Source organism: Sylvia atricapilla, chromosome 5 (genome assembly GCF_009819655.1).
Source record: "Sylvia atricapilla isolate bSylAtr1 chromosome 5, bSylAtr1.pri, whole genome shotgun sequence".
Classification (NCBI taxonomy): domain Eukaryota; kingdom Metazoa; phylum Chordata; class Aves; order Passeriformes; family Sylviidae; genus Sylvia; species Sylvia atricapilla.
The window spans coordinates 9,135,455-9,163,202 of NC_089144.1; the positions used below are offsets into that span (position 1 = coordinate 9,135,455).

The 27,748-nt window shown below is 39.6% G+C and overlaps 1 protein-coding gene across 1 annotated transcript; it reads left to right on the forward strand.

Annotated features, from left to right (window-relative positions):
• Window positions 1-11,687: 11,687 nt before the first annotated feature.
• Window positions 11,688-23,302, forward strand: REDIC1 (regulator of DNA class I crossover intermediates 1). Its single transcript, XM_066318643.1, has 11 exons — window positions 11,688-11,790; window positions 12,897-13,029; window positions 13,538-13,604; window positions 14,056-14,256; window positions 16,157-16,263; window positions 18,792-19,318; window positions 19,560-19,632; window positions 20,282-20,342; window positions 20,912-20,978; window positions 21,688-21,770; window positions 22,408-23,302. Exons 1-11 carry the CDS (start codon window positions 11,688-11,690, stop codon window positions 23,014-23,016), a joined length of 2,031 nt encoding a protein of 676 aa, XP_066174740.1. The 3' UTR covers window positions 23,017-23,302.
• Window positions 23,303-27,748: the final 4,446 nt, after the last annotated feature.

The following is a 27,748-nucleotide window of genomic DNA, read 5'->3' on the forward strand; positions in this document are numbered from 1 at the left end:
CTTCTGTTCTTGCTGTCTCTAGAGTTTTGCTCTGCCCCAGTCCTGCTCAGTAATCCATGCACAAACTCCTCTTTGTGGAGCATGGCCTTAGGTGTTAGATTTTTTTTTTTTTTTAACTGCTGAAGGCAGCAACTTTACTACATTTAGTCATAATAACATTTCTCAATATTACTGGAAAAAGAACTGCCAAAACTGCAGTAATATTGGTGCAGTGTTCAGTGTTCTGTTGTCTCCACATTTTCTACTGACTTTATAATAAACTTCTGAAGATGTGTGTAAGTTTGAGTAACTGAAGCTGTGGAATTAGAAGGATGTTGATACTAGATCCAGACTATTTGTGGGTTTATCCTTTCTTAAGGAGAAACTCGATTTTTAGTGTCAAGTGATTGATTTTTAGTCACACAGAGTTTTTTTATCAAATGCATTAAAAGAACTTGTGTGCACTTTTTAAATACAGGAACCAATTACTGAGGAGGAAGAATATATGGCAGCAGTGAGTATCAGGGTGGCTAAAGTCCATGAATGTTTGTATATGCAGGAACTAGAGTGTAATCATGACAACTGATGCCTCTTTTTTGTCCTCTGTATTGTGCCCACTGTCTCCCATACTTGCACTTCATCCTTGCACAACTTTGTGGTTGTGATGAAGGTAGTGGAACGGGAACATGCAGGCTGTTACCCAAGAGATATCAGTCAGGCTTAATCAATGATCATTTTTTCTACCATTTATTTAGTGTTTGAAAAAATAATGTTCAAATTTTTAAGCAAAAGATCATTTATCTTACGTCTTCTATGATCGTAACAGAGGGTCCAATAGCTGTAACATCAGTCTGCAGTAAACTGAAATTTCCTTGCAGCTTATGGAGTTATCCACTGTGCCATAAGGACATAAAAAATAAAATCACTGAAAAATAGTTATAAATTCTGTGTTTTGAATCATTGCTATTTAAGACCTTTAAGATTTAGATGTGTGTAGATCATGCATGCAGTACATAGCAGTTTCTGTGTGGATGAGTGTATGTGAAACACGTAACATGAGTGCATGCAGTTTTCAATTACTAATACCGAACTGTAAACAATGTCCAAAATATGATGTACTGTAATATGGTAAGCTAGGAACATCTGCTTTTTCCTTTAATTTTGAGCTGTATGTTTGCACAATGGTGTGGGAATAGTAGGATTTAATTTGGGTCACATTCAACAGAGTGTGAACATAGAAGCCATTATTCAAGTAAATACCTTTCTCTGAAGTACTTCCAAACTTTCTATTTACTTTAATGTCATCACGTACATAAGTACAGAAATACACCCACAGAATTAGTTTGCAACATCAAGGCACACCAATGGCAAAATCGATGATTTATCAGAAAAGGGTGATAAGATACCCTGACCTTTGATTTCAAATTTGTGTCAGCAGAAATTATCTGTTTATTTAGTCTGGTTTAGGGAAGCTATTGGCTATATTCATATACCTCAGCAGAATATTCAGATGCTATAATTTCCTTAGGACCTGGAGATTTAAGACAAGCAGGAGCTTCAGTTTTAATGGCACAGATGTGGAAGCTTGTTGAAGAAGTGTCAGTGTAGTGAGACTGGCCTGATCCTATAGAGCAGTTGATTCCAACTCCTTTGGTTCTAATGAGACTGTAGGGGTGCCCATACTAGACAGAGCTATGTTATCTCAAGAGAAAAGAGAAGAAACAGGAACATCCTATTCTATTGCTTGGCTCCTGAGTGTAAGCATCACAGAGATGGTGTAAATGAGGTGCATTCCTGCACCAAAAGTCCTATTTCCCTTATTCTGTCTTTAGGGAGACACACCCTTGCTGCTCTAAATTCGAAGCCTGCAGGAAGTAGGTTCTAATGATTTATCCACAACAGCAGACTGATCACTAACAGTTCTGACTTCTGAGAACAGTGATATTCTAGAGAGAATACAGCTCTAGAAATATAAACAAGTTGTTTTCCCTCTACAAAGTGAGAGCGAGAGTGAAATAGGCAAGGGTAGAGGTCAATGTCAGCTGTTCCAGCCATTGTAAACTGTCGAGTGATGTTCTCAGACAAGGAATTTCACTATTAATATTTAGGCTTTAATACCTAAACCTTTAATATCTAGATTTCTCTTTCTTGTTAAACTTATTCCATACAGATAATTCAGCTGAACCAGGACGTGTCTCTTTTATGCCTTCAGAAGTCTCAAATATATTTTGTATGTTTTTCAGGTTTTGCTTTAAATCTGCAAAGGTTTCTATTTTCAGATCATCTGAAGAAAATTCTAATGCTATTATTAAATTTATTAAACCTTTTCTCAAGTGCATTGTAAACTCTTTAAACAAGCTACATGCCAAGAGCAAGAGTGCAGGTGTAAGTGGTAAAATCATGTAATTGGTGTCAGTTAAGAAAGGTGATACTTGTTGCACTGCCCACAGCAGGGTCAGTGTTCTACTCTGTAAAAGTGAAAGCAGGAATAAATCCAGAAAAAACATCTCTCTTACTCCTGCACCCCAAACACGGGATCTGCTGACATCCTTTTGTCATGCCTCAAGAATTTATTTGACGGTTTGCAGCTGGCAAGTATGACAACAAAAAGGTCATCTATTGCAACTTACTTATTAACTCTCACTTGGGAGACTTCTAAATATTGAAAATAAGCAAACAGGCCAGTGCTTTACCAGGCACAGTATTCTGTCTCTTACAATACCCCTAAGCAAATACCCAAGAAAGAAAAAAATTGCAATTTAATGTGATGCTGCAGCTTCATACTTTCCCAACCTCTAGCCATTTTAAGCTGTGAGAATTTTGTGAGACTAGGAGGTTTTTCTATTAAACATTCCTTACAATTACTCTTACAATTACTTGTTCAGTCTCTCTTTAAACCCTATAAACTGTTATATAAATAGAAACAACTTTTTTGTTTTTTGCCATTCCTCAGATTTACCATTTCATATGTGAAGAAACACTCCTTTCTGCTTAATTTCACCCTGGCTCCCCCAAGCTCCACTTTATGTCCACCTATGCTCTTCTGGAAGAGGCATTCAGCAACAAAGCTCACTCTCTTCTCTCCCCTCTCTCTCCAACTTTCCCATACCACTCAGGGTTTGTCAGTCTCTATTCCATATCAGTCTCCAGTGCCTGAGTTCATGAAAATGAATAGTCTCTTCCCTCCCTTTTGCATTTTATTCAATGGCAGGACTTTCCTTATTATTTAACAACTTCTTTTTTTTTTTTTTTTTCTTAAAACCTTCAGTAACAGACATTGTCAACAGCCTTAATTAAATCCATCGAGACAGCAGCAATCATTCTTTTTTACATGTGTTCTACAGCAATTTCCATCTGTAGAAGCTCCACTGGCTTTTCACATGCTGGCCTATGTTATAATTCCTGCTAAATTTTTTTTTTTTTTTTTTTTTTTTTTTTTTTTTTTTTTTTTTTTTTTTTTTTGTGCAGAAGTGAGCTTTCTGTATTGCCACAAAATTCTTATTTTTTAAATTGTGTCACATTTGCTACCCTCTATTCTCCAAGATTACTCAAAATTCAAGTGGTCCTTTCCACAGTGCTGCATTATAGAATTCTTCATTGAGTACCATTTAGTCCTGCTGCTTTTCTAGTCTTCATTCTGCCTAGGTTAAGACCATTTTCACCTCATCTGCTGTTATTTTCCTATTGACAGATCCTCACTGAGTTCCCCAGGAAGGATTCCTGCATAAAGTTCTCCCCAGTTTCCTCATCAATTAATAGTGATGCAAAAAGCCTAACTTTTCTGTAGCATTCGTGTCTCTTCTGAGTGCTCATGTTGTTCCTTAGCTATCAGTTGTCCCTTGAGACTTTCTAGCAAGCTTTTGCTCCTAGTTGATGTGAAGAAAAATTATTTAGTAGTTTGGTTACTTTGCCTAGTTGTTTCCCAATATTTTTTCTGACCTGTTGTAATTGTATTTGTATTTCTGTCTGAGTTCATGTTCCCCTCTGTTATCTTCTTTTTTTCTGTGGTTCAGACTGTAGTTCCCCACTTCAAGTCTGGTATCCTTCAGCTTTTTCCTAACCTTGTAAGGATTTAATTCTCTTATCTCCCTCTCCTGATTTGCTTTTGACACTGTTCCCTAACTGGAGTTTGGCACATCTACAGAGGATTCTTTGGTCTTTGTTAATCTTTATAGAAACACTGCTTTTATAAACTGTTTTATAAAGTGAGGTATTCAGCGTGAGACTCTATCAGATCTTGTGCACTGTTCTCCACCAAGCCAAGGATGGCACTTTGTCTTGTGAGTTCATTCTGTAAAAAATTATTCCATCTAAATAATACCACCTAAAAATGGCATCTGCTTCATCTAGCAATGTGTCAGCCTACTGCCATCAGTGGTTCTGTCCTGGCTGGTACTTGGCTGGTGGATCCAATTCCATGCTCTTCCCAGCTGGGCTCTGAATTTTGACCCAGGCAGATGAGGTGCTTCTCTCTGAGCTGGCCAGTTTGCTCTGGTTGGAAACTATTTAGCCTCTCTACAGTCTTCTATCTCTCCACCCTTTAAAGGTTAATAGGGGAAGGTCTTTTCATTAAATTAATTGAAAGAGAGATCTGTCTTTCAAGAGGAACTACTTTTAAAGGGGGAAATTTTGTTTTTAAATCAAGCTTTGCCTTCTGATTTGAACTTCCTCAGACTCTGTCATGATTTTGCAATATCACAGCCACCTTTCAAAGAGTACTCTTCATGGCAAAGCCGTCAACCAGGTTACTATAAACCACCACTAGGTCAGTTTTGCTTTATTTCTCCATAAGCTGATCTCTCAAGGACGGGAATGGCATAGAGTATTGACTGGAAGAAGGCCATGCAACTCTGTAAACAAAGTTTAAACACTGCATTTGCCAAAGAAAAGCTTCCACTTGGAACAGAGTCAGGGTTTTTTTAGTCATGCATTCCTAGCATTCGATAATTAGGTCAACATTTAGGGATCTAAATAAATGTATCCTGGTATTTAAAAGTGCTAGAAATTCTCACCCTGGATAGAGACGGGAAAGCATTTTAGTTTCTCTGAATCTTTTATGCAGTTTTCTACAGATGGATTTAGTTACTTCATGCTAGATATCAAGATCAAACAAAAAATCAAAGTTAATGTTAAATTAACATTTTAAGAATCAGTAATGTTGTAAAATATTTAAACCTAACTGTGAGATTCAGCACTTTGGGTTTGTTTTGGGTTTTTTACTTAACATTCATCTCTTTGGTAATTCCTTCCTTTATAATGAGCACTAGAGTAGGACACTTGCTGGAAAGGGGAAGATTCATTAAGAAACATGAGAACTATTTGCAGTTAGTTCTAAGAAACTGCTTGGAAACGCTGCTTCTCTCTGTTTCTCTCTCACTGTCTCTGGTGGGTATGATTTTACATAAGCAGTGTCTGTTCACTCAAGGGAACATGTTTAGAGAAAGAAGCATCTTCAAACCTTCAGGGGACAATAATGCTGCAGAGTTGGCACACACTTTGAATTCACAATTTCATTGCCTAAATTAGCTGCTTCCTCTCTGGGTGTGTTGAGACATAGACTAGGAGCCTAATTTAAGTGCTCGAGTCACCCGTCAGAAGACCTCCCTCTCTTTTATTTGATTATACAGGAGTTCTGTCAGGACCCACTCAGAGCTGGGTTGCACAGTTCACAGCCAACATTTCAACACCAGCCTCTCTGGAGAAATGCTTTCTTAGACTGCTTTGGGCTGCTTTCATATGTCCCTTCTATCTAGAACTGATCTGATAATGAAGAAGCATGTCAGAGAGGAAAATTCAGGTGCTGAAGGCTGTTCTGAAGAAGATCCTGTATAATACTTTCTTAACAAAGGAGCATTAAATACAGTTATTCTGAAAAGTGGCTATAAAAGTTAGAAAAAAGAGAAATCTTTATACTTCAGTCTCTGACAAATAGAGGAAGCCTCTTTGTTCTGTACTTACTTCATTTCCCAAAGAATCAGCTAAGCTCCGTGAAACTCATTCTCATGACATTTTAAAAATTAATAATTATGTCATACAACTCTTTGAAATTATGCCATCATTCAGAAAGCCACACCAATTATTTCAAACTTTTAAAATGTTGACAATCAAGGCAAAATATGCAAACATTGGAAATAGAATCATATTCATCTCAGGTCTTATTTAATTTTTTACTTTGCCCTCCTCAAAAAAAGAATTGATTTTTTTATTTTATGACTGTTTGAAAGTCATAAAAAAGTCCCATTAGTTTTATTTTTAAGAAATAATTTGAGGAGAAGATTTATTATGTTGAAAAATAATTAATTGAAGCTCCCATGTAACTTTTCCTGGATTCTACAAATAACTGTTAACTACCAGATAAATAAGTCAAACATAAAGAAAATCCCACTTTTTTTCCTTTAAATCTAGACAAAACTGTGAAAAGGTAGGATAAGGGTGATATGGAAAATATCATATCCTAAAAAAAAAAAGTAAAAGGGATTTGATTATATCATACATGAAACTACATCTTAGACATAGTATTAGTAAGTTCAACATTTACACGAGATGGAATTGAAAATAAAAGTTAATATTTGAAGTGATGAAGTTAAATTTTGAGTCTGTCATCTGTCTTATTAGCTGTAGAGACACATAGACTTCAAATATAGATATAATTTATCACGAAGATTTTTAATCGTGTTATTACAAGAAACAATTTTCCATCCTTATCAGATTCTATAAACACCCTAGCCAAATTAGAAGCATTAGAAAGAAAAACATCTTGGCTAATTTATCATTTTAGACTCCTAATATCTACTCTGAACATTCTTCACGTTGTTGTACTAATGCTAATCGAACTTGAAAAATGTTAGGCTAAAGAAAACTGAGGAAACACCACAGGAAAAGATTCATATCGAATTTTGATGACTGTTTTGTAAATAAATGGGAGCCCTCACTTGCAGAGACAATGGCCGTGAGTTATAGGGAAGGGAGCGAGTGGAGCTGTGCTGCTGCCAGGATTCTCCGAGCAGATCTGCATCCCTCCTCGAGGGTTATTCCCATTTACACACAGCAGCTCAGCCGGCAGGACAAGGGCAACAACCAGCAGAAAATGGTCATTACTTCATTACTTCCCCTGCTGCCCCTAAAATACCTGAGGAAGAAGAGCGGGATGGAGAGGAAAGTGCTCTCTCGTCCTAAAAATCACAGTGGTTGTAGCAGAGACAAGCTGGACCTGAAAGACAAATCAATTCACTTGGGACAGCAAGACGCTCATGAATCCCTTAGGAAAGAGCGATGGCTTTGGCCATGTAAGTATTTGGCCGTGTATGTATTTGGCCATGTACAGCAGCCTGTATGGGAACACCAGGGGTTAGAAGAAGGGCAGCAGCATCCAGAGCATTGCCTCTAGCCCATCAGCTGCCTCAGTCGGCTTTCTGCATCTTTCCGCTTTGTCCATCCCTGTAGCAGAATTCCCCGCCGGGCTGGGGCTGTCCTGCGGCTGCCCCGGTGCCCTCAGGGAGGAGGAGGCCCTGCAGAAGCCCTGGGGCAGCCATTGTCCCTACCCGCGCTGCCGGCAGCGCCCGGGGCAGCCCTGCCGCCCTCCTGCTCCTCAGCAGCCGAAAATGAACTGGGTCGGCGGCAGTCGGTGAGTGAAGCTCTCCAAAGCTGACAGAAGCAGCTCCATGCTGTGGCAGTGTCCCTCCCGGGCTGCGCACCGCCGTGGTGTGTTTAACAACCCTGATGCCCCCTCACAAAGCGGGCACTGCTGCGCTGTGTGTGTGGCAGCCATGGTGTCCCCTCACAGGCTGAGCACGGCCGTGGTGTGTGTTTCAGGCCTCGTTTCCCCTCACAAACTGGGCATAGCCATGTTTCAGGCTTTGTTTCCCCTCACAAACTGAGTACAGCCATCTTTCAGGCTTCGTTTCCCCTCACAAACTGAGCACAAGCCGTGGTGTGTGTTTGAGGCCTTGTTTCCCCTCACAAACTGAGCACAAGCCGTGGTGTGTGTTTGAGGCCTTGTTTCCCCTCACAAACTGAGCACAAGCCGTGGTGTGTGTTTGAGGCCTTGTTTCCCCTCACAAACTGAGCACAGCCATCTTTCAGGGCTCGTTTCCCCTCACAAACTGAGCACAGCCGTGGTGTTTGTGACCAAAGCCGTGTCTCTCCACGGAACAGCAGTGCCACCGTGTGTGTGTCCCAGCCTGGTGTCCCCTCCCGGGCCAGCAGGGAACATGTGTGTGACAGCCCCGAGTCCTCCCTGAGCCGGGCTCTGTGAGAAGGTGCAGGCAGGGGTCACGTTTGGGCTCAGTGTCTCTCCACACACAGGAGCTGGCTGGGGCCTTTCTCATGGCCTCACAAAAAGCAGAGTTACTATTTGGAGAAAAGGATGTACAGGTATTGAGATTCACTGAAATAGTAAAACATCACAAACTGAGTTGTAATGATAAAGAAAAAAAAAAAGATAATGTTGTGTTTCTTTGGGTGCTGTGCCCTCTGCCAATCTACTAAAAATCTAAACCCCACAGATGTTGTCAGACATTGGGAAGCGGCATTGCTGAACACAGCTTTGTAATCGTCCAGACTCTATGCAGAATCAAACTAAAAGAACACCCTACCATCTATCTGCCAGTCTTCCCAGCAAATTGGGTTTTCTAAATGTTGCCTCTGTGAAGCAGGAGGAAGGGAAAGTTTTAGTTGAAAAAAAAATCCAAAACAGCAACCCAAACTTTGTCCTAAAAGCCTATCTGCCATACCCTCTGTAAGTAAACCCAGTGTGTAGGAGTATTACACATGTATAGCAAATACAAACCAACCTGCTTCTTGCTGCTGCTGGTAGAATCTGTCAGGGCTCCTGGGTGAATCAGGGATTTACATTTTAGGTGTCAGAAATACAAGGGTGAGTGTTATACCCATATGTTTGAAAAGTTTGCTCTAACTTTAAGGAAAACGTAATTCGAAGGGGATACTCCGTATTTCTAACCCTCACAAAAAGTTTTATCTTACCTAAGGACTGCAGCCATGCTCACTCTGCTCATGGAACAGTGACCCCAACTTCCAACTTTCTGCACCAAGTCCTATCTCACATAAGACTATGTTTGACAGGTGACACAAGTACTTAGAGGCATAACTGTCTCCTATAGTCACAAACAACAGCAACTTGTGGTGTCAATCTATTTTGCTTTCCTGTTTTACAAAAGGTCCCCAGTATTCTGGAAAGTCCCAAACGGTAAAAGCTCATACAGTGCTCCTTTGCTGTTTGCTAATACAGTTTTGTAGCTATGTTGCAGCATGACTGAGAAAATTAGGAGAAAACAATATATTGACAAAGATTTTTTTAAGTTTTAAGAAATTACAGATTGATTAAACGTGTATTACAAATCACATGACTAAAAGCTTTTTCTGTTTTCTTTTTTCATGTTAAATGTGTTTGGTAGCCTGATATCGAATGTGATGCTATTCTTACTGGAGTAAACTGGGATCAGTCAAAATTACTTCAACAGGGTTATGTTGACTTTACTACCTGAAGGTTTGATCCATTATAACATATAACATAACATAACATATGACATGTATTTGTGTCCTAAAACCTCAGAACTATTGATGAGAAATTCAAGCCATGACTCAAGATTATGCTTTTGCACTTACAATAATAATTACTTGCATTTTTCAGAAGCAGAATCATATTAAAGCAAGAAAGAAGAAAGCAAAAGGTAAATAGTTTCAGCCATATTGGATTTTATATTGTTATATAAAAGCTTTAATAGGTTCATTTAGATAAAACTTTCAAAGCGTTTGGAGTGAGATGCAAAACAGTAGCTAAACAGTTACAATGTGTTTTCCTGACTTTCAGGGGAAGAGTCTTGTTCTAGATTTACTAAACCGAATTACAACAAGAAGAGGAGGGAGACAGAGAAGGGGTGAATGAGTGAATGAATGAATGAATGAATGAATGAATGAATGAATGAATGAATGCCCGTGCCCAATTTTGGTTTTCCTGCATTTTTCTGTTACCATGTTGTGTTGGTCTGTGGAGACACAAGGGATTGCTTGAGGCCTCAGGTGGTCAGCTAACACACACACTCAGCCATTCTGTTAGGATGTTAGGCTCAATAAAGTCCTTTTTCTGGCATCTGCAAAAGGAGGACGGCTTATTTGCGTTTTGAATCTGAAAGTGAAATAAGGGAATCAAACTTACCTGTGGCATAGCAGATGACATTTCAAAAGAAAAAGAAAACAGCAAGAGAAAATGGCTATGAGCACAGAAAGTGGAGTCAGCTTCCTCCTCAGCAGCAGGAAAGCAAGAGGCAGTGTTGGGAAGCTCCACCACTGAAGCTGATACCCCCCAAACCCAGAGCAGGTGCACAGGCATAGAGAGGTAGAGGAATAACACTGTATAGAGGCAATGACTCAAATTAAAACATTTACATATGGGAATGTGGGACCAATCAGCAGCTTGTCCTCATCGCCTTCCCAGTTTCCTGGAGCTCTTTGTTTTCTCAGGAATTACTAGTCTAAGCCACATAATTTATATTGCAACTATGTAATTTGCTTCAGTGGAGAGGGAAAACAAGAAAAGACAGGATTGTTTTTAGTAATGTAGTGCTGAATTACTAAACACACTGGTAATTTTCTAATTGCTATTATACAATTATTAGTAATTCAGTAATTTAGACATGATGGGGAAAACAATATCTGGGGCACTGAAGGGAAGTGGTTACATTTTGGGCATGTGGACCCTAAAGTAACATGAATTTTGAAGGGTTGATTTGTACACAGGATGATTTTACCTTACTGAAGAAATTAACTAGAACTGAAGAACTGATATTTTCCATAGATAATGTCATCCTGGAAAGCTAAAGATAATAATAAATTATACTAAAAAATTAGTTACCAACACACATATTAGATATATTAGTTACATGTCACCTGCAATCATGAGAGGAATTACATTTCAGAAGAAAAGCCAATGCTGTTTTTTGTTTTGGCATAACCTTCAGTTTTAAATATCCTTCTTCTGTTTAGGAAAAAAAAATTGTTTGTTTGTTCAATATGTTATTGTCTTGATATATTTAGGGTATTAGTCATATCTCTTTTCATTTGTTGTAACAAAAATTCTCTCTGAATTCCTCATCGTAGAGACTTTTTTTACTTTTTCCTCTGTCTTTTTTTTTTTTTTTTCATCAGAAGACTATTTTCTTCATTGAGAGAGACAAATTTGGAGAACAATAAACTCTATGTGTCATTATAGATGGCACATCTGGTGTATGGAACCTTGTTGACTTATTTGCTTCTCTTATATGCTTCCTTAATTTTTTTTTTTTTAAGGAAGCCGAAAAGCCCCTTTAAATTTTTCTAGGACCTTGTCCTTGCCACATTTGGTATCTTTTATTTTAAGAAATATTTTTAGTGGTTGTACACAAAGTTTGAGAAATGAGCATTTAAGGACTAAATTTTTGGCATCAAGATAACAATGATTTATTTTGAATGTGACCGAATTATATTTGCATTCTTTTTCAAGGCAGTAAAAATAAAGTAAGAGCAAACAGGGCATGAGAATTCCAAGATACTTAACCGTGTACTTTTATATTAGGAATAGTTTGCTAAGGGCTGCTTACTAATTTCAAAAGAATTACCTATACTGGTAATGTGTTGTTGAAGCTTCTGTCAAAATCTTATTCTCTCCTTTAAAAAACAAGGAATACTTTGAAAAAAAGAAACTTAAGTCAAAAATGAAGCTCCTGGAAGTATCATCTCCTAAAAGTTCAGCAGTCAGTTTGGACCTTGTTAATCTATATGTGGTTAATCAGATATCAACGAAAAAAGACAACACTGGTGAGTTTTGGGTGTTCTGACTTCTCAGAATTAGTTATTCTTAACTATTACTGCTGTTATTTTAGTTATTTTTCTTCCATTTACAACTTAACTCTCAAGTAAATGTTGTTTTATTTTAAAAATAAAAAAAACTGTACATAAATACAAAAACTATGACTGAATAAAAAGTCAGGGCATAAGAGGAATCAAATAACTTTGGCTCCTGCCTGCTTCACCTTTAAAGCCTTGTGCAGCGTCCCGGTTCCAGGCCAGGGATGATGTTTGCAGTAGCCAGGACAGGCATGGCCAGGACCCTGGGGTGGTTCTACACCTCCTCACATGGTGCACGGGGCGCTGCAGGGGAAGGACTCCCAGCAGGAGGGGTAGCAGCACTGGGAGGGGAGTGCCCAGGAAAAGTTTTGCTCCCTGTGGTGAGCACCTGTCTGGGAATCAGAACTCTGTTATTAATATAATTGCTTATTTCATTGCTGATTTCAGTAAATTGTTCTTATCTCAAGCCATGATTTTTACCTTTTGTGCCTCCAATTCTCTTTTTCATCCTTCTGCAGAGTGACAGGGAGAGGGAGAAGGAAAGGGAGAGGGAGATGGAAAGGAGGGAGAAGGGAGAGGGAGCAAGCAGCACATGGTTTCAGTGGGAACACTGAATTGGAGAATACCATTTATAAACCACTACACACACTTACTACCTTCCCCATTCTATTCATTCATTTTACTCCACATCCATTTCTTTTCCTCTTTGCTGTTGAATGGGTCTGTTTCCCATCCACTTCCTTCTTCATTACTTTGGGGGCATTTGGAATAGTCTTGTCAGTTCTACCCAGATCATCTTTCTTAAAATCCATTGTTAAACTTCTTGAAAAACATCACTAAAACTTGAGTCCTAGCTCTTTAAATGTAGATGTGGTACTTAAGGATATGGTTTAATGGTGGACTTGGCAGTGCTGGTTTAAAAGGAATTCAATGATCCTAAAGGTCTTCTTCAACCTAATATGACTTTAAATGAATCAAGAAATCTAAACCAACAGCTTTTGTTCTCTAATGAAAATTCAGGAACCTCAAAACTTTCTCCAAGCGCAGCACTGACATACCAAATACATTCATTGCAGAGGACATGAGGAAGCCAGTCCACGTTGATATCACTGAAGATGCAAAAAATCCTATCAGGAGACATAACTTAGAGCTTCCCACGTCACCCCTACGTACACAACAGAAGGAAAACTTACATGATCTCCAGAGCAGGTACTTGTATAAAATAGGCAATAGTCATGCAATAGTGAAGTTCTGGGAGAGGTAGTTCATGACAGTCTTAACACTTGGGGTATTAAGAAAATATAGACATACCATTGTAAACAGGGAAATTTCACAACCACTACTGTCCTTTCAGTGATGCTCTTACTGTGAGAGAGTAATCTCTCACAGAATTCTGAATTCTGAATAAAAATCTGCACATGAAGCTGAGAGATCCTTTTAAAAAAGGTTATGTGTCTGTACTCATGTCAGGTACCTACGCTAAGTTTATCTCAAGGAGCAGGTTATTCAAACAGCGTTACCCACTTACACTGTTTTTCCATCTAGTTTTGGACACCCTAAAGTGACAAACTCAGACAGAGTTCTCATAACTGCCTAAGAATCAGGCTGTTTTAAGATGTGTGGAAAAATATTCCTAAGTTATTTTGAAATTAATACTCATAATATTTTAATCTTTTGGATCTTGTATTTCATAGGCTGTTTTTATTCATTTTACAAGGTTACAAAAACAAGTTTTGGACACCAGAAGACAGCATCTATTAGAAAAAGCAAAATACCAGCATAATGTAAGGTTTTTATTTTTATGATGTAAGACTAAAAATGTGCAGTAATTACTGTGGTTTTAAGTGATTTTTCAAAGAGTGGGCAAATCTCATGGATACTGAAACACATTCTTTCTCTTTAAGAGTATACCGATAAATTATTTCCATGCTGCTGCTTACATATTTCTTGAAAAAAAGCTAAAAAGATAAAAATGTATTTATATCCATCTCTCCTCAGGATAGCATTTGTGCGCATGCTTCAGCTTAAGTAGGTACTTATATGTTTCCCTGAAATAAGCCCTTATTGCCTCTAAGTTTTTCATAAGAAGTCATATCAGAATGTAGAAGTTTTTCTCTTCTATGTGCTTTATATGGCAGAGATGTAAAAGATATGGAATGGCTTGATTTCTTTGAACTTTATGCTTAAATCAGAACATTTTTAGGTAAATAAATACCTCTGTTATGTTTTGTCTAGCTGTCACAAGTAACAGCATTAGACAATGTTGATTCTAGTCTGGAAAATGAAGGCAACATGGCAAGAGTTTTTAGTGCTTGTCCATTGTCCTATTCTGGTTTTCACTTCTCTAACCATACACAGCTTTCAGAAGAAAATTTAAACACAAATCTCCTGGGCAACAATTGGGAACAGACCTATGAAAAGAAGCTGCAAAACCAGGTTTGGTTAATATTTTATTTCCATGGAATTATTTTAAACTAACTTTCATTTATTTGATGTGTAAAACTAGTGTAATGGTGATGGTAATTATGATTGATCAACATTTTTAGTAGGCTGGTGGCAATGAATATTCTGTGTATACAGATATATTTATTTTACTGTTCTGAAATAAGCTCAACTTGAGCTTTTGAGCTCTCAGCATTGCTGATATCTGCAGAGAGACTTAGTCACATACTGGTGGCTTTCTTTTGTTTCTGGCTTGTAAATTCGGTTAAAGAAAACTGAAATCTATTATAGTTTATAAATACAGCTTTCTTAAACATACAGTTAGTGTAACTGGGTATTGCATGATCCCAGGCGATCCCATGACTTAATTTTTTATCTTTTAATGTTTCAGTGAGTAACACAGTTCTTCGAGTATTCTCAGTGCTCTGCTGTTTAACTCTTTATTTTTAAAAGACAATTGAAAGTTATTTGTTCTGATGCATGTTACTACTTTTTTTTTCTTTTTGTTAACTTTGTGATTCTTAAAAGAATCATCCTTAGAAAGATGATAGCAAGTATAATATGCTTTATGTTTAACAAATATATTATTCATTGGAAATAATAAAACAAATTCTATGTGTTCCACCAATGATATTCTGAAATCTTGAGGTAAGGGAAGAAGAAATGCTCCAGGAGTTTCAGAAGGGGAGATGATGGGTTGTTCAGGGAACAAGTAGGCCAAAACCTACAGTAAGCTGACCTGAAGAACAAAGAAGCAAAAAAAAAAAAAAAATTTTCAAAACACAAGGACACCTCTTGGTGTCCTTGGAAGAGAATGGTGGAAGAGAATGATTAGATTCTGGAGGCCAGTTTGGCTGAATCAGGGAACTCCTGACTGGGGTCAAATGCAATGAGGAAGTGTGCAAGGAGGAATGGGCAATCCAGGAAGCAGACAGCAGCATCCACTCAGTTTGGAGGGGTGGCATTAAGGTGCTGAGAGGATGATTAGAGCTGAAAGTCACAATGAAGAAGAACAGCAAAGAGGACTTCTGTAGGTGTGTCATCAAAGGAAGGAAACCTAGGAAAATGCTGTCCACTGCTAAATGGGCGTTGACACCTAGTGACAAAGGACATAGAAAAGGCTGAGGTACTCAAAAACTACTTTGCTTCAAGTTTTTTCAGACAAGATCTGCTCTCTGGCTCATCTTAAAATGCAGTGAGGAGTTGTGGGGAGTTGTATGAAACATTAGGGAAGGAACAAGGTAGAGAATCCACTGTAACCTGGACATAGAGAAATATATGAGACTGGACAGAGTCCAACCAAGTATATTCCAAGGGTGTTGGGTGACACCACAGATATTTATCACCCTTGTAAGGCTGTGGTGATCAGAGAAGCTTCCTAGTGAGAAGAAATCTCATCTCTGTCCCTGGAAGGTTTAAGGAGCTAAGCTCTCAGAGGCAATTCCAAGGTACATGAGGAACAAGAATATGTCTGCAAACAGCCATCAGATTTTCAAGGTCATGCTGCCTGGTGGACCTAATTGCTTTCTGTGATGGAATTAACTCTGAATTAGAGACAGCAGCAGGCCTTACTTACCTTGACTTTAGGAAGGCTTTGACAAAGCTTCCCATGGGATTCTAGTGCCCAAAAGGGGCAGCTATGAAGCAGATGAATGGGCAATAGGATGAGAAAAAACTGTCTGTCATTGTCATGCTCAAAGTAGCTATCAGTTGGCTTAAGTTTGTTTGGCAACAAGGATGTTTGGGCTGTAAGGAGCTTTGGGGTTCTGCTGTAAAGATATAAAGAAATAAAAATAATGGGAAAATATGTATATTGTTTGGAAACCCAAACTGAAAGTTTTAAAGACTGTAACAATTATGCGTATTCACAGTCTGACAGCTTCTGTTTTCTCAGCCAGAAAACAGCTTTGATCAAGACCCTTGGAATACAAAACCTCCAAGCCAGTTTATTTTCAGAAAGTCTGATACAGTGCCTCAGGAACTGTTCAAGCCATTTGATAGGTAGGCAATGATTTTATATTAATGAGGGAAATAACAGTCATGTTTAATTAAGAAAAATACTAAAATACTATGAACCTTATTGCTACTTGGTTTTTTTCACTGACTGTTATTCAAATAGAAGTTGAAATCAAATGGAAATACTAAACATACAAAGTTCCTTAAATTTGCTGAAAGGCAGGAAAATCTCAATTTTGGGTAGGCACTTGGACCCATGGTCTATTTTTTGCAGTATCACAGACATAATGTTGCTTGAATGTATCACCTTGAATGAGAGCACGGATTTACTAAGAGGCCAGGAGGAGGGGGAAGCTGCCCCAGAGGGAAGCTGCCCTAGGTGTTAATAGTGTTGGGCACTGTTGCAAGTGCTTTTCTGATGATCATGCAATAGCAATTGAGCATCTGCACCTACATTATTTTTACTAGGGATAAAGCATTTTCTTCCCTTTCCTTTCAAATGTGATCCTACCATAGCTTTCTTTTTTCTCTATTATTGATTCAATAATACTTCTATGAGAATATACACTTTGTTTTTAAAAGAATGGATGGAAATCAAGAATATATTTCTTTTTGTATGTGCTGATAAAAAAAATCTTAAATCACTGATGGCTTAGGGCCAGACTCATTTGTACTGAATATTTTATTTCATTTTCTTTCCAGAGGCTCTCCCTTGGACCTAGAGGTCTTACATAGCTAATCTTATTTTACTCCTTCTATTCCATAAGTCTGCTGTTTGGTTGAAAGTTCCTGTCCATCTCTAGCTTAGGCTAGATAGAGACATAAAAAGACCATACAGTATTTTGCTGTTCCTGAAGTGCCTGCAGCCTGTTTGCTCAGGGAGTCAAATGACCCATAAACTCACTGGCCAAATAATAACTGAACACATCAGCCACCCTAACTTCCCCTCTTCTTGTAGCTTCTCCTGGCTTTCTCCAGCAAAACCTAAAATGAAAATAGCATTCACCTTGCTGTATATTTGAATGAATTCCCAACTGATGTATTTACACTGTGCCTTATATGACCTTATCTCACATCTCTCAGTTCTCCACTAGTGATCAGGCCTGCACCCATCTGTTTATGTCACATCCTCTCATCTTCTACCTATTCATGGGTCACTAGCAACACCTCCTTTCCAAGTGCTCTTCAAGTCCATTTCTTTGTATTGTCCTTGTTTTGTTTTCATCCACTGTAGCCATAAATTCTTATACCTCAAGAGATCGCAATTCTTCTGTGAGGGGAGTTTCTTTCACTGTATGTGAAAAGTAGAGTGTAAACTTATACAATTGTTTAATGTCACATACTGATGATGTAATCAATGTGCATAGTTCTGGGAGCTGTGGCACCTCAAGGTTTTTAAATATGAATTAACAGTTTTCCTGTCATATTTCCTCATCTACTCTTAAATGTTACTTCTCATTACAAAATATTCAGCTGGTGCTGAGAAAGACTCTCTGAATTGCTTCACAAAATGGTTTTACTTTCCTCATGTAGATACATCCAAGTACCTTCAGGAATAGACTCTAGTGTGTTTAGCCTTCTAAAACTGTCCTGCTGAGGTTTCTGTAACTAGAGGAAACTAGTTTCTCATTTAAGTTCCATAGAATCTTTATTCAGTTCCAAGTACCTGCTGATCAAAACACCACAGGCATTTTCTCCAGTAGGAGTTTTCTGTACTACAGTTCTGTTTTCAAGTTTTATTGATAGCCTTGCTCAGGACGTTTTAAAGAGGGCTTTTTTTGAATGGCCTTTTTTTGCCAGATCTCTGTCCTTCAGAAGAATCTCAACTTTTTGCTCAGGGTTTCTGAAAGGTCAGTCAGCAGATCTAGCCTGGAAACAAAACAGTGAAAATGTTAGATTAAGAGGCAAGTAAGTGAGAGCATGATAGCTTTCATGTCCCTGATGCTCACACGATAAAAACTTCAAAACCACTACTCTCAGAAGTGGGGCATAACAAAATGTCTGACAGGCCTACTGACACTGGAACAGAAAAATTCTGTGCTGAGTCAGGATTACTGATTTTAAGTACAAATGAAAATCACTTGTTATGGGCTTTCAGTATGGAGGAGAAATAGAGTCTTAAGCAAACTACTTTTATGAATGGAAGAAATTATCTTGCTCTTTATTTATTTTCCCTCCTTTTTTTTTTTTCTCCCCGAAGTGGCTGCCTTTGGTCAGCTGGTGGAGCAGCAGTGACATACTGTGGCTGGTTTTATAAATCACAGTTCCCTGTCCAGGAGGATGGGCTCCGTGTCTTTGTATATTTGGACATATTAAGAAATAGAACTTCTTTTAAATCAATCTTACTATAAAGTAGATATAGAACATAATAAAGTACACACTTTTTTCAGTTGAAATACTGTATATTTAGGACAAAATCAAATGTAATGAGAAGTGAAGTTTTGGGGGTTTTTATGATCACATTATCATAAATTGTTGTGTTGACAGTCAGTATTTTGCTTATTTGTGTACTCAACAAAACGTGTTGTTTTTTTTTTCTTTTCTACCCATTACACCTCATTGCCTACCCTCAGGCCTGACCACATGAATTCTGCCAGGAAAAATCCAGTGATAATAGCCAGTAATGAATCAGAAAACTGTGAAGGAATAAAAGAACCAATATTTGATGTGAAAGAAACTGCAGAACTGAGAAGTCCCCAAGATGGAAGTGGTTGTTCCTTTCTGGCACCGTTTGACGATGAGCGTCAACCCATCCACAATAATCCTTCCACAAAGCATTTTAATCCTTATAACCAAAGCAATACTGACACTTTTTTCACTGTTCGTGATATTAGCAATCAAACTACCAACAGCAGTTATTCTTGTGACACTAGAAGGGTTTATCCTGCAACCAATGCAAAAGAAAATTCTGTAGACAGACGTCTTGAAGGCATTTTCACAGCTCCAGAACATGTTTTCCTTAAAAGTAACAATGTATCGAGTACAAGCTACAAGGAAACCGGTGGACTTCATAAAATCCACCTGCAGAGCGGCCATGAGGGACAGCACTACTTCATATCCTGTGAAAAGAGAGAAAAAACAGCAAACCTTGAAAAAATTGGTGCGTGTCTTATTTTAAGGACATATATTCTGTGTTTTATTCTCCTTTCTAAGACATATGTTCTTATTACCAGAGATGTATCTGCCCTGAGTGAAAACTTCATGAATCTTCAGAATGCAGTCACATAATTTTAAATCCAACAATTTAAATTATTTAAAAGACTTGGCAGAAACTTTTATATTCAAATTGCATTTATTCCATTGCATTTCAAAATCAAGTTTTACTTTCTTTTAAATTTTAGAGACATTTGCTTATCACCATGATCAGCAGAATAGCTTAAAGAAGAATGTACAGAGTTATTCAAGAAAAAAAAGGTGAGTGTCATGGAAATTACCAATCTATTAACCAGCCATAACTGCAGAGACCTTGCTGAATTGGAGAAATCCTGCTAAGAGCACAAGAAGACAAAATTCTAAAGAGTATTACGGAGGACTCAAGTTTTCTCAGTGAATTCACATACAATGTGAATGAATTTATGCACAGGTAAGCCCATTATGCCTCTGTGTATCTCCCCATAATAAGTGCACAAAAATACTGTTCCATGGGACTATTTGGAGTTCCTGAAGTTAAGCTGTTGATCTGGCTTGTCCTCTAAAATACTGTCTCATTCCAGTGGCTCCAGAGCAAGTAATTGTCTTCCCTGGGCTATGTGAATACTCTGTGTTTTACCAAAGACTTGTTTTCCAAAGACTGATACATAGCACCCCCCATTTTCCAGCACAGCACTATCTGCTGTCGTTGCTTCAATTCCATTTTGCATTTCAACACAAATGAAGCTTATGAAAAACATTCTTGGTGTTATATCTCAGGCTCAGAGATAAGTCCAGTGATCTCAGTAGTGGGAAGCATTTAATAAATTTAATGAAAATTTAGAAGTCACCAATAAGGACTTAAACTCAAAAAGAAAATAAAAATACTGGAGGAAAATCACTTACCAGAGAACTTTGTGTTTGCATTCCTCAGTGATGAAAAGTCTGTGAAAGGAACAGCCTGGAATCAGAACCATCTCTTTGTATTTAAAGAGGTAACTTATAAAAAGATATATTTTTTGTCAAACCCACTGTTTGCATGATTCATTTGATTCATGAGTTGGAGAAGGATTGTCCACAAGAGTTAGAAACTGAATATAGCTTCACTGAATTAACTACCATGGAAGCTTCTTTTCCATCATGGTTTGTTTATACCAGGAATTCAGAAAGAACTGCTGCTAGTGACATGGTTCAGATAGACAGCCCTTTCAGGTCCACAGTTCACATGGTTTCATTCCCACCTCTGCTGATGCCTGAAAGACATTGTGTAAGTTACCCATCAACACTTAGGATCAGGTTCTGCAGGCAATGACCAGACATTATATGCAGGATACTTCAGTATTATAAAGGAGCTTTGTGCCTGTATACATATTAGAAGTATTTCAGATGTCTTGCCTGTAGAAGCCACATATGGTCCTACTCAGGGATAAAAATACCTCTTAAAATAATTTGTGGTACAGTGCAGTGACTCCTTTATGTAATACAGAAACTGAATGTTCCTCTCTTAACCTGAGATGCTGATCCAGCTGAACCCTCACTATTAATATCTTATTATTTTTAACAGTTCACAACAACACAGGAGAAAGGGTATAAGTTTGGACTGAGTTCATATCTTCATGAGATGGAGATGGGTTAGTACTGTTTATACATTTTCACTTAAATTTTTTTTCTCTACATGTGAAACTGAAACTGTTACTTTTAAAGCTAGAGAGAATGATCTTCTTAGGATGTTAACTTTGATGAGGGCTTGTATTTCTGATTCACACAGCACTGTAAAAAGACAATTAGCATTACCAGGTAACTAAGAACTAGCTGTGTTTGCTTGTCCTTGAACAGATATTCTCTTCAAGTGGAGTATATGCTGTCATGCCACATGTGGAGAGAGGGAGGGGAGTAAACTAGGCAATCCTACATCCTTCCTACTCCCTCAGTAGCTATAGGGTCAGCTGTGCTTGGCTGCATTTCAGAGCAGAAGATCTCTCAGGGGCCTCCAAGAGAGAAATATGTAACTTGTATGGCAGCCAGCATGCACATGGAGTCTGCTGTGTTCTCTGGCAGGCTGTGCTCTGCAGTCCCTCCTCCTTTTGGGTAGCACAGTTGTGCTGCTGATTAACAGCACAGCTGAAGCTTTTGGGGTCCCATCTCTGTTAAGATGTGTTGACCTGAGAAGAGAAGAACTGGCTAATGCTAAGAACTAGATTAACTAACATTTTGTTCTTTAAACAGTTAAAACCACATCAGAAATAGTAATGTTTAATTCTACTTGCTGTACTTGAGAGTTGGATCTTTGGGGAGTGTTTGGTGAGTAAGCTTTCTTTCTTTTTCATCCAATTTTTCAAGATGTGGAGTCACCACTCAGCATCCAGTCTCACAGTTACTCTCCAAGGCAGACTGAGAGCTTCTTGAGCTCTAGTCCTTACACAGTGAGTAAACCCTTATGGGCTGGCAGGGCTTTAATTGAATTATATCCCTATGCCTGAGTGCACCTGAGGGTGGATGTAGCTGGACCCTCGTTTTGTATGAGATAACTTCATGTGTGATGAGGATAAGGAAGAGCTGTAAATTTTCCTAAGCAGTTTGACAGACATGTGGTCTGTTCTCTTGATAGTGACTGGCCTTGTGGAGTTATAGTAGCATGACTCTGGGAAATTCCTAAGCAACATTCTCTGCTCTTCCTGTATGTATAGCTGCCTTACATTACATGTCTGTAAAGCAGAATGATTTGACACACTGTGTTTCCAGTCATTCTTGAACACAAAAATGCCATGCTGTAAGAGTATAGATTGCATGTGAGAGTGAAGTTCTGCCTTGGCCACCTTTCTCTTCACCAAGGGCCAGAAGTGCATTCTTGGAGAAGGAAGGAAAAAACCTGCAAACAACCAAAAGCAGACAGTTCTGGCCTTTCTGTTTATTTCACTTAGTTATTAGCAAGTCATTTCTTTAGTCCTTAGTTATTGAACTATTGGAATGGTTACAACTAAAAAAAAAAAAAAAAAAAAAAAAGCCAACAAAATTTTGCTTTTTTTTCCAAAAAACAAAATTGAAATTCTGTTCAAACAGTCTGAAGAAGAATACACAGCCAAAAAGAAGGAATATCTGCATGAACAGTCCTTGAAGGCATATGATGCCAATCTATTCTCAGCCTCAGCAAGGAGAGACGCCCCTAGGAGCTCTCACACTTGGTGTGCGTGTATGCAGCCCAGCAGTACTTTGGCTAGAGAAGAAGCAAACAGTATTCGGGAGAAAGACTGTAATTTTTATGCCACAGAGCAGGACAATAAAACCCACCCAGTCCTGTCTCAGGGCCCGTCACACCGCACCCTTCAGAGGGAGCATGTCACCAGGTGCGATGTTTGGTCGCAGACCGAGGGCTCGGTGACAGGAGTGGAGAAGGTGGACGTGGGCACCCAGTGTGGCACCTTGCGGGTGTGCAGCTGTGGGGGATCCCTCCCCGCTGCCCGCAGCCCAGGCGGGCTCTCTCCTCGCAGCGCTGCCGGCGGCGCAGGAGAGCACGAACGGCCCGCAGAGGTGCCGCAGCCCGCGGGCGCCGGCAGCGCGGCCGGGACAGACGCCTTCTCTCCTGAGGCAGAGTACCTGAGTTTGGCCGGCAGCAGGACCCTAGAGGTGCTGAACTACATTGATAAAATGAAGGAGAGAGCTAAGCAGTGATCGACTATGGAATGTAACAAACACAATAGTTTTGTCCTGTTCTCAGCGTATTTCATTCAGTTGGCATATTCTGATTCTTCTAGCGTGGTTAGGCAAAAGATAATGTTACTGTTTGTTTGCTTTAACTATCAATAATTACGAATTTCTGTCTACCCAGTGCTATCTCAAAGTATGGGTTTCTACAGATATCCAACTATTAACAAAGGATTTTACAATAGCCTAGTAAATACAAATGTTAGGAATTGTATTAGTTTCTTCACCAATCCATACAATTCTGTAGTTTGGAACTGATGACTATGTTTTTTTAAGAAGAAACTATGACTGATTGACTATGTTTCTCTTAAGAAGATGTTGTTCTGCTTCAAAACATATTTAGTGTGGCTCTAAGTTCAGAGCCATTGTCTGATTCTCACCCATTTTAACAGAAAAACTTGCCTTTGTCACGTGTTCAAACTAAACACAAAAAGGGGAAACAACAGAAAATGTACATCTGCACACATAGAATAGAATGTAATTTTAAAAGAGCTATTTTTTTAAATGCTCAATTTTTCTTCCACAGCAGATCCATTCATTAATTTTCTAGCTGTTAAACTAGAAAATCTTTCATGTGTTTCTGTATTCTGTCTGCAAATTGAAAATTTGAACTACTTGCCTCTTCATTTCGGTATTTGTGTGAAGTTACAAGTCACAACAAATAAAAGTTTCTGATAATATTGTTTCTAGGTTATATTCTTGCCTTCTAAAAAGTTCTTGGGGAAGGTGTCAAATAACTCACTGTTGCTGACATCTACTTACAGATCCATACACCCTCACTTCCATATAGGTGTATCTCTATGTTAACTATGTGTGAATATGTCCAGGTATATATATAAATGCCTGTGCTGGCATTAGCCAGCTGGCTGCATGCAGAGTTCCTCTTCTTCACAATCTGGGCTTGGGCAAAACCTATGCTGGAGACTTCCTTAAACAGAACAGAAGATTTGCCTCTATAAAATTAATATGTTGTGCTTTTCCCTTGGAGTCTGCTGTTAAAGATTCACTGCCCTTATTCCCACCAGGTCACAGTTTTTTCATTTTGTGGAATGGGTGAGTGTCACCCAGCCTGGATGAGACTCGTCACCATTCTTTGTCTCTGTTCTCATCATCAAACTAGTGGCTATTTTTGCTGCTGCACTTTACTTTTGAAGCTAAAAGCCATTTTTAAAATAAGGTCTACATTGCTCAACAGTTTGCAGGTTTATGGCTGTGCTATTTTTAAAAATAGCAGCTCAGAAATTTCAGTGGACTTTACTGCACCTGGAAGAAAATAGCATTGTCTTTTATATGTATAAATTGCATACATAGGAAGTGGTTCACACAGCCAGACTTCTGAACTGTGTAACTGTCACGTGGCCAATTCACTACCCACTTGCTAAGGCTTGACATGAGCGGATTTTCTTTTTTAGGTTGCCTGAATTTATTGTCAAAGCAAACTCTCTAGTATTTTTCATTAAGCTGCAATATTCATCTTCTTCACAGGAGATATAATTTATTGGAATAACAGCTATGATCTTCTGAAAGCTCAGCTGTTGCCAGTGGTTTCCAAAGCATAGTTTTTCACTCAGTATGACAAAGTCAATTCAGATTGTGCCACAGCAGCAGTGGCCCATGCAGGCTTGAATGTTGCTTTTCCAATAGTCCCTCACACCTGGTACATACCTGCCAGTCCTTCCAATGGTGTGTGTCCAGCTTCCCAGCCTCCTCCACAGCTGATTGTCCCCAAGGACTTGGCCTGCCAGCCCACAACACACTGTGGCAGAGGCCAGAGAGTGGCATATTATAGCTAAAAGCTCAGCACTGTATGCTTTAGACTGGAGGGGTTTTATTACCCCAGCAGATGTAAAATTGCCTCATGGCCAAAGAGTTCTTTGGTGTCTGGGTTAGAGAGATGCTGGTGACCGAAAGAGATGAACTGGCATTAACTTGCAGTGGAAGTTCTGCTCCTGATTTCTCTGATGGTGGTATTCTTGCTGGGGCTTTTAAACCGTGGCTAGTTTTACACTGAAGTGAGCTACCCACTTTCAGACAGATATTCCAGATCTGCAGAGCTGGCCTCTGAGCAGGCATATTCCCAGTCTGTGCCTATGAACCTATGGGACAAAGAACGCAGGTTGGAATGCAGGTGGGCAAAGAGGGACAGTTGCACCATATGTATGTGTGTGGGGGTGTTCAAATGCTCTTTATTAGGTTATTGCCCATATTTATCATCATTTTTAAGCCTCTCAGTGAGTATCACTTATTTCATTCAGCCATTGATATAGAAGCTCTCACAATCTGTCCAGTTCCAGCCAGGTTTCAGCCTGGAGTGCACTGAAATCCCACTGCTCAGTGCCAGACACTCACCCTCTGACTGGCTGTACATAAGAGCTGCATACATATCTCTAATGCAATAATTCACCACTTGGGATATCAAGCACTGTAGATAATCATGTTTCAAAGCCTTTAGATGAGAGTATATAAATTCAAATTACATTCCCATTTTTACCTGTAATTGCGAAGCAATCAGAAGAAAGAAAGCTATCTTTGTAGTGGTTTGTGTGCTGGCAATGATGACAAATAAGGCTGCTCTTTTTAGCCACTAGGGAAGAATTTAAAAGTATTTACATTACTATTATTACATTAAAAGAGACTCATGCTTTCTCCACGGTGCAGCACCAGTCTGCCCCTCTGCTCAGATGCTTTGTTTCCCCTGATTTTTTTGTGACTTCAGGGAAGAGCTGTGTTTGGTTTAATAGGAGGTAGTAACCTCAAACTGTGCTTTCTTCAGATGATAATTCATCAGGCGATGCCATGAATCCATCAATATTTGTAGGCTGCAGTAATGATGGTCATCTCACTAAATGCATTCAGGCAGCACCAGCTTTCTCTGAGGCAACAGCTTAGGCAGATGCACCCCTTTTTCATCCGTGTTATTCTTCCTAGCAGCATGCCAAGCCTCCAGGGAGGCCATGGAAATACAGATTTTTAACTGTTTGGTAAGCATCAATTATAAGTAGAGTTTGGCTGGGGAAAGGGTCAGAAGGGTACCTGTAATTAACCAAAAAACAGGAGCATTTGTTTATCAGTGGCAGTCAAAAGCTTCTAAACACAGATTGAAAGACTCTCATTGAAAATATTATGGTACGCTTCAGTCAGAATCAGTTTTAATATGCAGCTGGTAACTTTATTTTCCTCTAAAATCAGCTCTAATTACAGTAACCTGCAAGGTAAGGTTTTCTGGGAAGGCAACAAAAGAATTTCTGTCATTAATAGGTAGTTTGTTGCTGGATGTTCTGCCAAGAGCCTCCACAAACTTCGTAGAAATTCTTATTTCATTTTCATGAAGGATTATCATTATAGGAAATGAGAGGCTTAAGCCTTCATACAAGTAATTATTTCTCTGGTAGAAACTGTGAATTGGCTTTTTAAAGGTTTTAGCAGATAGAGGGAGGATGAGGTTTCCTGGAAAAAATATTTAACTCTGCACCCAGTGCCTAATCTGTCCTCATGAAAATCAATGACCTTTCTGCAACACTGCTTCAACCTCTTCTCCCTAACAGCGTCTGTTAGAGGCGACAATCCCAGTCACCCAAGTCAGAGCTTGCTTCCCCAGGGCTGCTGATGTGGAACTCCAGCCAGGTCTCCTGACCCTGAGCTGAATGCTGAACCTTTGGCCCCTCTCGCACCATACTGCAGTGACCCTGATGGTGCCACAGCCCCCAGGATGTGCAAGCCAGCAGGACCAGCTCACGGTGAGCTCTCACACAGCACACGGCTGCAGAGGGTGCTGGTACACCAGCTCTGTGTGAGGTGATGGGGAATCTTGGGGCCAAACACGGAGGGGTGGAGAGTGAGCCAAGATAAGGCAGAGCCTATTAAATTTAATATTTAATAGAGCTGAGAGAAAATATGTCCAAATCAACTATTAGTGCCTGTTTGCAGAGAGAGTGCTGTGATTTACTGCCATTGTGTCACACTCAGCACATGGTGCTGGCCTCGCCCAGGGACCCAGAGCTGTGGCTGATCATAGGACAAACCAATACATCTTACTGCAGAAGATTTATTTCGTTTCCTGGGCTGGAGTCATTATTGGCAAACAGGAGGTCTGCAAGGAGCTTTGCTCTCCAGAGAAGCTGCACTCCATGCAAGCAAATGAATTTTTGGAGAACCCCAAACCAGCTGAAGCTGGCAGGGATCTCCAAGCTTGCCCAGTGCAAGCCCCACTCTTAGCAAAGCCAGCTGGAGCAGGGTGCTTTGGGCCAGGGCATCTGCATTCACCAGACAGCCAGCCTGGGGCTGGGGGAATAAGCCGTGCCAGGTAGGAGACTCCAGGGAAGCTGTGCCTGCTCACAGCAGCTGCTGCAGACAGAGGCAGCCACTGCTGAGCCATTTCCTCCCTGTGCTGAGAGCAGGGCAGGGGCCTGGGGCTGCAGGAAGGGGAGCTGTAGGTGTATGGGGAGGGAGGCCGGGTGCTGCTGCTGCCCCGCCCTGCTCCACTCTTCAGAGCACAGCTCCTGCCTCTCTTGCCTCCCCTCACCCACGCTTCTGTGCAGCAATGAAGAGCAGCCACGTTTCACCCCAGCGCAGCTCGTCCCTGAGTGCACAGCCACAGAGCCTCCTCCAGCAGCCCTGCACTAATCACGGGCACTCATCACACTCCCACCAGGGACTGTGGGGGTCCCAATGCCCCCAGTGTATCCCTGTGAATCCCACC

What these genes read in the sequence shown, in the direction of transcription:
- REDIC1 (XM_066318643.1), top strand. Translation starts at nt 11,688, where the DNA reads ATGAAGCTCCTGGAAGTATCATCTCCTAAAAGTTCAGCAGTCAGTTTG. An exon ending in AAGCAAAATACCAGCATAAT is followed by an intron (nt 13,605 to 14,055) that starts GTAAGGTTTTTA and finishes TGTTTTGTCTAG; the next exon opens with CTGTCACAAGTAACAGCATT. An exon ending in AGTTATTCAAGAAAAAAAAG is followed by an intron (nt 19,633 to 20,281) that starts GTGAGTGTCATG and finishes TGCATTCCTCAG; the next exon opens with TGATGAAAAGTCTGTGAAAG.